The following is a 12,294-nucleotide window of genomic DNA, read 5'->3' as shown; positions in this document are numbered from 1 at the left end:
ATGCACACGTACAAGCCACTCGCATACCACATGTGCATACACATGGCCACACACACCACAGAGCATATGTATGTGCCCATCACACGTGCACACGTGTCCACACATGCAGAACACACACACACCACTTCCCCACATGAAATCCTCCGTGCCTTCTGCAGCAGACTTGCCAACTGCCAGCCCACTATGTGATCCCCTTTTACTTGCGGACAGAAAATCACCACTTAATAAAAAGCATTTCCCAGCCTCCCTTACAGCTACGGGACACACTTCCGGCCAGTGAGGAAAAGAAGCTGCTGGCGGGTCTTCCGGGAGAGCTCGCTAAGGGACGTGTTCAACGACGTGCCCCTTCCTTCTGCCCTCACTCCTCCCGCCTGGAACACGGACAGTGCCAGGGATGGACGGACCGGGATGAAAGCTGCCTGCTGAAGAGGGCCAGGTGGACACAGAAGGAGCCCGTGGCCTCCTGCGCTGGGGACTGCTGCACCTGTCCTGACTGCAGCGCTGTTGTGTGTGTGCCTGTGCCACCTGCCTGGCTCCTGCTGCTTGCAGCCAGCCCCATCCTGACAGCTTGACAGCGAGTCCTGAGCAGAGCCTCCCACTGGGCTCGAGCCTCCGCCCATCTGCCGGCCCGCAGGCGCCGTCCCACCTGCTTGGCCTCCCCGCGCCCGCACACGCCCTTGCCAGGGTCCCCGGTTCCCAGCCCAGGCGGGGCCAGGTCTGTTGCTAACACAGCGCACAGTGCTCCTTTCATCCCTCTCGATCAGAGGCCCTTGGAAAAGACCGAGAAAAAGATAAAAGAAGTGACTAAGCAAAGTTTGCGCTCATTTAATAAGAAAATCGCTTCTTTAAAAAAATAGTGTTTTTACACGCCGAGGTGTATATAGATCCGCATGAGCTGAAAATAGATTCGCAGCAGGTTTTCCCCCTGATGAAAACAAAATGACGCAGGTCTCAAGATCCTGAGGTTGGGAGGCCACCAGCAGGCTCTCCTGTCTGGCCGAGGCAAACAGCCAACAGCAGGCTGGTGGGTCCTGGTGCAGGAGTCGTGGGCCAACTCCAAGACACTCCGGGGGGTGGCCGTGCCTCAGTCACTGTCTCCGTCCCCTTCACTGCCTTCCAGGGGGCTGGGGACCTGCAGAGCACGAACAGACAGGAATGTGACTGTTGAGGAGCACGCCGCCTGGGTCTGGGTACTTCTCCCTGGAAAGAGGGCTGCCCCCAGAGCTGCCCAAGGCGGGCTCAGCCTGATTCCTTGTCTTCCTCTTGACTGGTCTGAGAACCTGTCTTCAACCGGGAAAGCCAGGAGCTGGGGGCGAGAGGAGGGTCTTCAATGGACTCCTTCAAATCCCCAGAGGCTGCAATGACCTTAGGAACATAAACTTGGGCTACTGCAAAGCTGGACAATGACAGGCCCCCCAGCATTGTGTACAGATGGCAAACAGTCAGAAGCCTCTCTTGGTGGGATTGAGCAGGAGGCAGAGTCTGGCCCCAGGTCAGATCTGTACACATGCTCGATTTGACCTCACGGCGCTTAAGAAAATTAGTAACTGTCAACACTTAGAGTGGACTATTTTGCATAAACTCTGGAATGCCAGATTCTCTTGGAAAAACAGCCACTCTGACAACACTTGGGCCCGCCTCCTGCTGGCTGGGGCCAAGCTGCCGCAGCCCCCTTCAGGTGGAACAAAGGCTCCCCTATTTGTCGTAGTCTCCACTGATCCCTACCGCCTCCCGGACGCGGGCCGCCAACCGTCATCCGACCTGCGCTCCTGCTGCTCTTACATCAGGTCCCCCGGCCTGCTTGCCTCACCTGTGTGCCCCCGAGCTGACAAGTGCAGGCGCAGAGGGAGGACACTGGGTTCCTGGACACCTAGACAGTGGGAAGGGCTCTCCCAGAAACGCAGGTGGGACTCTCACCCTTTCACAGCCTGCTGGGCCACCATGAGAGGACGTGGGCTTTGGGGCCACCTCTCACCCCAGGGTAAAGAATGGAGAACTAAAGTGAAATATTAACTCCCCCTGCTCTGAGCTCCAGTGCCCTGAATCCTGGATGTCCCCTTTCTAGAGTAAGGCTGGCAGTTAGCTAACAGGTGAGCCACCCTTCCAGCCGGCCCCTAGCAGGTTTCGGACAACAGGCCCGGCCCCTGCGCTCGCGGGGCAGAGCCCCGATCAGTGGGACTCTGGGAGAGCTTACTCATCTGCACAATGGGCACAGTGACATGGGGGCAGAGTCAGTCAGAAGCTTAGCCATGGACAATGACAAATGTGGACAAGCGCCTGGCTGAGCTCCTGGGGAGCCAGACCCCACCACCTCCACCCCTAGCCGCATGGCTGTCCCCCTGGCCTCCCCGACCCCAGCCCCTAGTCTCCCACAGCCCCCAGCTTCCCCACAGCGCCAGCCCCCAGCCCCACCTTGGTGTCTGGGCCAGCCGCCGCGAGGGCGGTGGCGCTGAAGTTGTGCACGGGCAGGGTGCTCAGCCATTGGGCCATGGACCTCTCGTGGCGCTCGGTGCTGATGATGGTGGGGTAGATGTGCTGCTCCTTGAAGGCCGTGGCCTCCGCCTCCTCCCGCGCCCAGTCCAGCGGCTCGTGCAGCCCGTCGCGGCCGAAGCGCTGGTTGTACTTCTCAAAGTGCACACGCTCCAGCACCAGGCCGAGCCCGGGCGCCTTGGGCACGTCCACCTTGGCCTCCCCCCAGCTGCGCTCCAGCTCGCTCTCGGGCGCGTAGCCCTTGACGATGGCCACCACCAGGCCCACCATCTTCCGGATCTGGTGCGTCATGAAGCTCTGGCCCTTGACCTTGATCACCGCGAACTCCATGCCCTCCCGCACGAAGGGCTCCTCGCAGAACATGTCCAGGATGTAGCGCCGGGCGCTGGGCTCCCGGGGCCCCTTCTGCGAGGTGAAGTTGTGGAAGTTGTGGGTGCCCTTGTAGCAGGCGAGGAGCCGGTTCACGTGCCGCAAGGTGTCCGCGCTCAGCCGGTAGGTCTCGTCCTGCACATCGTGGTCCTTGTGCGCGAAGGCGAACGTGGGCAGCATGTAGAAGTAGGTCCTGGCGTCGCACTTGTTCTTGGAGTTGAAGCCGCCCGTGACCCTCTTCAGCCCTGCGGGGAGAGGAGGCCATGAGAAACACCACCCTGACCGGGGCGGGGCACTGGCTGCTCACCTCCCGAGCCTGGGGGGGCCCAGGAGAGACCTGGCTTTCATGCACTCAGCTCTTCGCCTGCAGGATGCTCAGTCTCAGAGCTGAACAGAGCAGCACAAGGAAAACGTAAGTGTTTGTTAAAACCCAGGGTCAGCAAAGGGCGGTGCGACCTGGCGCCGCCGGCCCACAGACAGAAGCACCAGCCGCGGGCCTCTGACCCGGAGCCGCCCTGCAGAGGAGGCCACAGCACATTCAACAGCAAAAGACAATCAGAAAAGTCCAGCGACGGGAAGATAATGTGCTCTGGACACGCGCAGTCCCGATGTCCAGGCAGCGAGCCCCCGGAGCCGAGGCCCCCGCTTCTGGGCGCCACTGACCCGGCAGGTGCCACACAAAGATCTGTGACCAGTAACTGAAACAAGAAAGGCCAAATGAAGGCCTATATGCAGGGGGATTCCAGCTGTGAGAAGAATGCAAACACATGGATGCTGTCTGTCTCTGTACAGAAAACTTCTGGAAGAATAGCAGGTCAGCAGGGATGGTGTCCAGGAGCCGGGGACCAAGAAGCGCCCTCCTTGTCCTGGGCACACTGCATTGCCTGGCTGGCCTCACACTGAGGTCATGACCCGAGACTGCAGGGCCACCAGGTTACGAGGATTCAACCTCACAAGGCGTTCGACTTCAAGGCCAACTCCAGCTCCATTTACAAGGGTTGATGTGGACCCACTCCATTCTCCGGGCAGGATGGCCCAGCCCTGGGGCTGCTGGTTCACGGCTGCATCTGCACTGCACCCCATCTTCTGTCTCTGCTGTCATGTTTGATCTGGGGTGGTCTTATTTTTGTTTTTTGTCCAGCATTAAGAACGCAATTTTGGCTAAATGTCCATTGACAGATGACTGGATAAAGAAATTGTGGTATATCTATACAATGGAATACTACTCAGCCATAAAAAAGAATGAAATAATGTCATTTGCAGCAACATGGATGGACCTAGAGATCATCATTCTAAGTGAAGTAACACCCCCACACTGGAACCACCGCTAATGCTCCCTAGAAGGTAAGCGGATAAACGACATAAACCCAGCCTCGCAGCAGTGAAATGGAGCAAACGGGAGACACGTGCAACGTGTGGCTCTATGAAAGAGGCCAGACAAAAAGGAATACGTTCTCTGTGATCCTATTTCTATTAACGTCAAGAAACACAGAGTAACGTCAGTGACAGAAAGCAGAGAAGTGGCTGCCTGGTGAGGAACGGGGCGGTGGGGGGAGGGCTACCGTCTTCAGGGGCTGGGGGACAGGCTCACTGTCTCAGTTGGGATAATTTTACAAGTATACACATTTATTAAAGCTTTGTAGTTGTACAGTTAAATATGTGGCTATACTCCCATTTTAAAATCAGTGAAATGTTTTTTCACTTGGCTGCTTAAAGGAAAAACAACAACCATGTAGTGTGGGGGCTGTCCTATTCGTAGACCTGACAGACAGATCCGCAGAGCCCCCAGGCCAAGAGGGCAGAGATGCAGGCCTGGGTCGCAGGTTTTGGACTACGCACGAGGTGGCATGACTGCACCTGGCAGAGGCTGTGTGAGCGACTGATGCTTTAACCCGGGAACTGGCAAGCGGGGACCAAAACCAGGGCCATTTTTGTACAGCCTCTGAGCTAAGCCTGAAAGAGTGGTTAAAAAAAAGGAAGAAGATGCAACACAGAAAGTAATCTGTGGGCCACAAAGCCTAAAACATCTTACCACCTGGCCCTCTACAGAAAAAAGTAGCCAACCCTCGCTTTAAACCCCAAAATAGTCACTAAAAAACCCAGAGCCAGTCATAGCTAATAAGCTAGCCCAGGTGATAATTAAATAGAACTATGGAAAACATCGCTTAATCCAAAAGGAGGGGGGAAAGGAAAGGGGAACAAGTAACAGACGGGACACAGAGAAACGGGAGGAAGCTCTGCACCCGGACCCCACCGCTGCACCAACCATGAACGGCACAGACACGCCACTTAGACGGCAGAGGGAGTCAGGCTGGATTTTTTTAAACGAACAAGACCTAAATACCTCGTATCAGGCCTTGCTACGAAAGCGAATGACTGCCCCCATTTCAACTTTATCAAATCTGGACTTTCACGAGGCAGGAGGGGATAGCTCAGAGGTAGAGCGCATACTTAGTGTGCAAGAGGTCCTGAGTTCAATTCCCAGCACTTCCATTAAACAAACAAACCAAATTACCTCCCCCTCCAAAACAAACCCCCCCCCCAAAAAATCCAGACTTTCACATGCAAGCATCCAGTTATTACAGGCGTGTTTAGCACGGAGAAGGAGCAGGGGTGGACCTTCCATGTCTGTCTATCCCACGTGTCCCTTCCTGGAGGAGGCGGGGACACTGGACTCTTTTTCCAAGGTGACTTACAACCACTCTTATCTACAGACACCAGGGGCATTAAGGGAAAGAAGAAGTTGTGTGTCTCTGCCAGACCGGACACCACCAGACTGGCCACCACCTGCGACGCAGCCCTGGGTGGCGGGGCTTACCCAGTATCCGGATCTGAGATGGGAGGTGGCTGTTGATCTTGTCTAAAATGTCGTCGACCAGCCACACCTTGAGGGACACGACCTGGCCGGCCGCAGACACCCCCTGCAAAGGAAGCAGAAGGCAGGGTCAGTGGGGCCCGCTCTTCTAGCATGACCCTCGGCAGGTCGGCCTCTTTGGCAGAAGGACCGTGCAAACATGACATCCTTCACAGGACTTCTGGTTTCAGAAACACACCTGAAGGGACTGATCAGATATGAGAAGGGTGCTCTGCACGCCAAGGGTGGGCAGCAGAGCTCACAAGATATCGTAAGTGACCCTCAAACCCAACAAGACAGGAACTAGGGGACGTACAACACCATGCAGATAGGAAATAAAGTCCCACCTTGGGTGTGACTCTCAAGGACTCAGGGGAAAAGAAAACGCAACGGAATCGACCGAACTCTGGGGCAAAGCGAGGAAGAGATGGCCACCTACATCACAATAGCAGTCATTCTGTGGGGACGGGTGCTGGTTAAGCAGGCAAACCGATCAGTCTCTGCGCTGGGGACGAGTGCACGTTAACATCTGTGTATTGAGCCTTTTTTCTAAAGGAAGTTTCCATCAAATCAGAGTGGGGGTGAGGCCTAGCGGGAGGGGAGGGGCTATTCGCAAGGTGGCCGAGGAGGGCTCCCGGGATGTGGACAGAGTCCCGCGTGCTGACCTAGGTGGAGACAGCCCAGGTGTCCCCGGAGAGTCAACTGTTTTACTTTGCACTCACACTGGATGCACCTTTCTGCTTACTGCAATCCCATTTTCTAAGAAAGGTTTTAAGATCTATGCAAAGAAAATAGAATATCGTGGAACCCGTGTACTGCCCCTGCCCCCAAAAACGTTTTGAGTCTGGACCTAGTCATGAGAACAGTCAGACAAATGCAGCCGGAGGACCTGCTTCAAAATAACCAGCCCGAACTCGCCGAAGACACCACGTCAGGAAGGGCAGAACGGAGACAAGGAGACCGTTTTCAGTTAAAGGAAACTCAAAAGAGAGGATGGCTGAACGCAGCCCTGGACCCTGGGTTAGAGGCTGGATCACGCCCAAACCCAAAGCACGTTAGAAGCGGTAACATGTCGAGGTTAAATTTCCCATGGGTGACAGTTACATTCAGGTGTTGCCCAGGGACACCACTGCTCATAGGAGACTCAGGTGACATATTTCGGGGTGAAGGGGGAGGACGGTGCAACTTACTCTCAAATGGTTCCAATCAGAGGCAAAAAAGGAGTCAGATAGAAATCAAATTTGGCCAAAAAAATTTCACACTGCTGAATCCAAGGAGAGATTATTGGGTATTCACACATGGCTCCTGAGACTTCTAAAGGTCTGAAGGTTTTCCAAATAAAAAGTTGCAGAGATAAAAAAAAAAAAAAGAGGCAGGCGTGCAAAAAATAAACTGGTGAGATGCCACGCGGCCAAGTGCACCGTTTCCCAGACCCACACCCTCCAACACCAAGGCACCCGGCCGCGTGTGCGGCCTGAGGGCAGGGAACGGCTGTCCTGAAGTGAGGCGCTGTGGACGGGAAGCACAGGGCAGGTCTCAAACACTTGGTAGGAAAAACAAAACGGAACGGAAATACTTCTCACCCCTCTCACTCCTAACCTTCTTATGTTGGTTACGTGTTGAAATGAGAATATTCCGGAGATTTCAGTGGGGTGGGGAGGATAGTTTCAGGGGCCTTTTAGGGACAATGAAAACGTTCTAAGGTTGACCGCGGTGATGGCTACGCAACTCTGAGAAAAGACGAGATCCGCTGAATTGTACTCTAAACGAGCGGACTGTATGGGAGGGAGTTATAGCTCAATAAAGCTTTTTTAAAAAAATCTGAAACAAAAACTAACCCAAGATGATCATTTGTTCTCGCAGCGGGCTGGATGCATGGGATGTCAGGATTGGAGGTTTTCTGATTCTTTTGGTTTCTCCATTTGTAAGAAGGAAAACATTAGAATGAAAGTCTCTCTAATAACAGTGGAAATTAAAACAAATGCTAGCACTATATTTTGAGATGCTCCCTTCCTTAGCGCAGGTAGACGTTTTTTTTCCTTCTGCCTTGAAAATAACCAGAGAGCTGTAAGTGGAAGAATTAAAAACAAGGAGAGCAGCTCCAGCTCTGGGGTTCTGGCCTGGGTCTGCGGATCCCAGGGAATGTGTGTACCTTTGAAACTAGACATCATTCAGATTCCCGGGACCCTGGCCCACAAAGAGCTACGTGCACATCGGCTCCCACTGACCTTAGGTGGCAGGAGAGGTGCTTTGAGGGCCAGGGTCTCAGAGAGCAGGGTGAGAGGCACAGAGAGCGTGTCAATTTTTTTTATCTACTAGAGAAGAACTTCCTGTTGTCCTACCCGCCTGGCACTGGGCCCCATCTCAGCGTCACCCCTCCATTCTCCTTTGGGGGCCCCTGCCCACGCCAGACCCATGGCTGGGAACACGACAGGGCAGGATCAGCCAGTGGCTGAGCCCAGGACGGATGCGAGAGCCAATCAGACAGCAGGACTTGACCTTGTGACTCTGCATGGGCAGCGCTGGGCCACAGCCACCCGTGACTCCTGAACCCAGGAGAGGGCGGCCTGTGTGGTGGGGATGCTGTGAGCGTACCACACGCACTGGGTTTCACAGACTTGGAACTCACACTCCCAGAATGGAAAATATTTCCCATTCGTCATTTTTTATGTGGATTGCGCACTGACAGGAGACTACCTTGGATATACTCAGTTAAATGAAATTGATTATGGAAACCAATTTCATCTGTTTCCTTTTCCCTCTGGACTGTGGCTACTGGAAAATTTAACATTACAAACAGGCTGTGCTTCTGCGGCCACACGGCCCTCCTTGTGTCGCGAGCCTGAGAAAGTGGATCTAAGGCAGGTGTTGTGGCCACCGTGCCGCCTGCAGGAGCGACAGAGAAGGCACAGGCTGACAGGACGCAGGCTCTGGGGGCAGCGAGCACCTAGATCCAGCCACACCTGAACCGGAAATGCCCGAGGAGCTTAGTTACATGAGGCAACAACTTTCTTTCCACTCAGACTAGTTAGATTTGTACGTCTCATTCGTAACCAAAAGAATCTTGATGGAGAAAGATGCCAGGATAGAAGTGGGGTAAAGACAAACCCCAAGACAGACCAGCGGTTTCGGTGCTGTTGCCACCTGCGGGGGTGGGGCGGGGACGGCCACCTACCTTGTCTGTCCGAGCACAGCGCTGGAAGGACATCTTCCTCATGTCTTCCCCATGATTCTCAGGAATACAGCCTGACCGGACCAGGGCGGACACCAGGTCATCTTCAATGGTCTTGAATTGCGAGGACCCAGCATTCCTCTGAGGAGAAGACAGTGTTTTTCACTCAGTCGCTACCCACAAGGGGCCCTGGGTGGAGCTGGTCCAGGTAGGGGCATGTGTGGTGTGCTGGCACCCAGCAGCCTGGGGGCCACACCTGTGGCCACAGAGAGACCCTGTAGCATGTTCCCTCCCACGGGAGCAGGAAAGCCACCTGAGGGCGCCCAGTCCTAGAAACTCCCAACCTGGACAGCCAACAGTGGGCATCACCTGAGACATCATTTCCCCAACCTGTTCCGATGTGAAACCAGCATCCCTCCTGCCGGAGACCCATTTGTCTGCAAGGACCCCCGCCCGCATCACCCCAGGGACCCCCTCCCTCATCACCCCAGGGAACCCCTACCCTCATCACCCCAGGGACCCCCTACCCTCATCACCCCAGGGACCCCCTCCCTCATCACCCCAGGGAACCCCTACCCTCATCACCCCAGGGACCCCCTCCCTCATCACCCCAGGGAACCCCTACCCTCATCACTCCAGGAGAGCACCCCCTTCCACCACAGGGCACAAGCCCCTCTGCTAAAGCAGGACCTCACCCCAGGACGCTGCCAGCACCCAGGTGGTGGGGATGGCTGAGTGCGAGCTGCAGCACAGTCATAGTCCAGGGCGCACAGGACCCGATGACATGGGCAGGATCACCACCCTGACCTTCTCAAAGAAAACCTCTGCAGCACAAGGGACACAGGCCAACAAGCACTTTGCCAAGACTCACCAGGGTGGGGAGGTTCTTCCCAAAGTCTACCTCGCGGTTCCCACTGCAACTTAGGTCCAATCCCTTCTCTCAAATGTTACAAATGCGTCTCAAAGGCTTGGAATGGACGTTAAGAAACAGGGATGACAACCCCTCCACGTATTTGTCCTTCCGTCCGCCCTGGGAGCTATGGCCACGCTCTACCCCCATTTTCCTCACGGAGAAACTGAGGCAAACAGAAGTTGATGAGACACTGGCAACATTCTCCAGACGGCGCATAAGGCAAAAACACAGGAACCAAAATCACGCTCAGAAACACATGTAAACATCCACAAAGAGGAGCAGAGGTGGGTTGTCTGTTCCGCTAAGTTAGACTGAAGCAGCGTTTCTGCCCTCCACCACAATCCACCAGTGGTCATCAAATTAGTTTCATGGGTGCAACCGAAACGTTAAAAAAAAAACCAAACAGGATACCAAGTATCTTACTACTATCGTTATTCATAGTAAAGGTTATCGTAGCACCTGGTGAGACTGGGCACTGTTTTCGAAAACTTGGGTATCAGATACTCTGCACAGCAGTGAATTCCTTCCTGTGAGTCAAGCTTAGAGAAATTTAAAGAACAAGGAACCCAAGTTTAAGAGCCACAGAGTCGACCACAAGGAGCAAGAAGCAAGTCGGTCCATCTGTCAGGGCACCTGGACCCTCTGCCTTTCAGGAAAGGGTCACGTCGCCGGGCTAGGGAGGGATTCTCAAGTGCTGCAAACCCACAGACAGACAGTAACAGGGTCTCACTCCTGAGCTTCCCTGGCACTGTCCTGGGTCCTGGGGCGCAGCAGCACAGCGTGGCTCAGCCTCGTGAACCGTCATGCTTCATAAAATCAGCGCTTAAAAATGAGGCACCGAGAGCTCCAGTCACGTACCCAAGGCCACGTCGCTGGTCAACAGCGGGGCGGGGCCCTTAACCACCCTGGGAGACTCGGGAACACCAGGGCACACATCTCACAGGGACGAAGCAGGGCTCAAAGCCGCTTGGATTCGAATGTAGATCTGGCTTGACGGGAGCCACAGGAACAGGTGAACAGGTGAAGACCCCGCTTTCTGCCGTTTCCTGACTTGGCCTCCCTGGAAGCCTGACTGTCCCTCTGAGGTCCCTACGCAAAGCAGGCAGCGGCCAGGAGAGAAGCCGGTCTGCCCGGCTACGGGCGCCCTCACCTGCATGCCGTGGTAGCCCTTCCCGGAATAGGCCATGAGCAGCACAATCTTCCTCTTGGGCAGCTTGCGGGGCTGCTCCCCGTCCTCGCTGCTCTTGAGCTTCTTGGCCTGCTGCGCTGTTTCCTCCCAGGTCCTGGCCGCGCCCTGCCAGCCGCTGCGGGCCTTTGTGCCCTGCTCCTGCCTGGCCCCCACCGGTGCCAGCGCCTCCCCGTTCCCTGCCATGGGGGGCAAACTGGAGAGACACGGCAGGCGTGAGCAACACAGCAGAGTTCAGGGAAGGAGCCATGGTGGCAGCGTGGTCCGGGAGACACCCCGGACTGACCACGAGGTGTTCAAACCGCGGCTGGGCGCTAATCGGAGACCTCGCACAACCACCAACGTGGGCCTCGGTTTCACTGTCCGAGAAAGGGGGCAATGACAGCACTTCACGCGATCAGGGCTTGGCGCTGCGCCGGCATGCAGTCAGGCTCAGGGCGGGCCAGCGTGCTACCCCCCGGTCACGGACAAGTGCGCTGTCATTACCAGAGGAGGCGCGGTCCCAGGCGCGGGGTCCACGGTCCGCTGGCTCTCCTCAGGGCCCAGGCCGCCGCCCGCAGGCTGGAGAGCCCCATGCAGGGCCGGGGGGGGGGCGGGGGGGGCACGCGCCCGACCCCTGACCTCACCCGGGACGCACTTGCCCGGGCCCTCTTGACCCCTGACCTCCCCGGCACTCCCTACACAGCAGCCCGCCCCTCCTGAACTCAAACAACCCCCACGCTCCAGCCCCGCCCCTTCTGAACTCTGACGCCCCCGGGACCCCTTACGCTCCAGCTCCGTCCCTCCTGAACTCTAACCTCCTTCCGAGCCCCCTCGCGCTCCAGCCCCGCCCGATGATAACCTCCGACGCCCCCTGACCCCCAGGCTGACCTCTGACCTCCCCAGTTCTTCCTTCCCCACCGTACTCTCTCCTCGCCCCGCAAGCTTTCCCTTGGGAGTCGGAGAGACCCCGGCCACCCCCGCCGGGACCAGAGGGGCGCGCCTCGACCCGGCCCCACTCACGGCGCCGCGGACTGAGCCCGAGCCGAACCACGTGGGCGAAGGCGGAAGTGGAGAGCGGTGGCCGACGGCGGCCGGCTGCGGACAAAAACTCCTTCTGGGCGAGGCGGGGGCGCGGGGCGGGGCGGGGCGGGGCGGGGCTTGGCGCCGGGGGAGTGATGGGGCGGGGCTTGGGCGGGGCTTGGGGCGGGGACGGGGCTTCCCCGCCGCGTCCGCCAGGCCGCTGTCAACTCGCCTCCTCGCAGCGAAAAGAATCATCCTGACAGCTGACACTTCCAGGCGCTGCTCCGTGTCACACGTGTTAACTCATT

General features: G+C 56.5%; 1 protein-coding gene across 4 annotated transcripts; it reads right to left on the bottom strand.

The window, feature by feature from the left end:
• Positions 1-801: 801 nt before the first annotated feature.
• PUS1 (pseudouridine synthase 1) lies at positions 802-12,072 on the bottom strand. 4 transcript variants are annotated; one of them, XM_031442457.2, is made up of 6 exons: positions 11,987-12,072; positions 10,949-11,180; positions 8,889-9,026; positions 5,678-5,780; positions 2,413-3,104; positions 802-1,132 (listed from the first exon to the last, which is right to left on the bottom strand). In XM_031442457.2, exons 2-6 carry the CDS (start codon positions 11,168-11,170, stop codon positions 1,085-1,087), a joined length of 1,203 nt encoding a protein of 400 aa, XP_031298317.1. In that variant the 5' UTR covers positions 11,171-11,180; positions 11,987-12,072; the 3' UTR covers positions 802-1,084. The 4 variants fall into 4 exon arrangements, with proteins under 4 accessions (XP_031298317.1, XP_010984989.2, XP_031298318.1 ...); XM_010986687.3 differs by having other exon boundaries at positions 11,471-12,028; XM_031442458.2 differs by having other exon boundaries at positions 11,855-12,028.
• Between the last annotated feature and the right edge of the window lie 222 nt (positions 12,073-12,294).

This window comes from Camelus dromedarius, chromosome 31 (assembly GCF_036321535.1).
Source record: "Camelus dromedarius isolate mCamDro1 chromosome 31, mCamDro1.pat, whole genome shotgun sequence".
NCBI classification, from domain to species: Eukaryota; Metazoa; Chordata; class Mammalia; order Artiodactyla; family Camelidae; genus Camelus; species Camelus dromedarius.
Note: the sequence above shows the minus strand (reverse complement) of the source record. Positions and strands in the feature narration are given on the sequence as shown.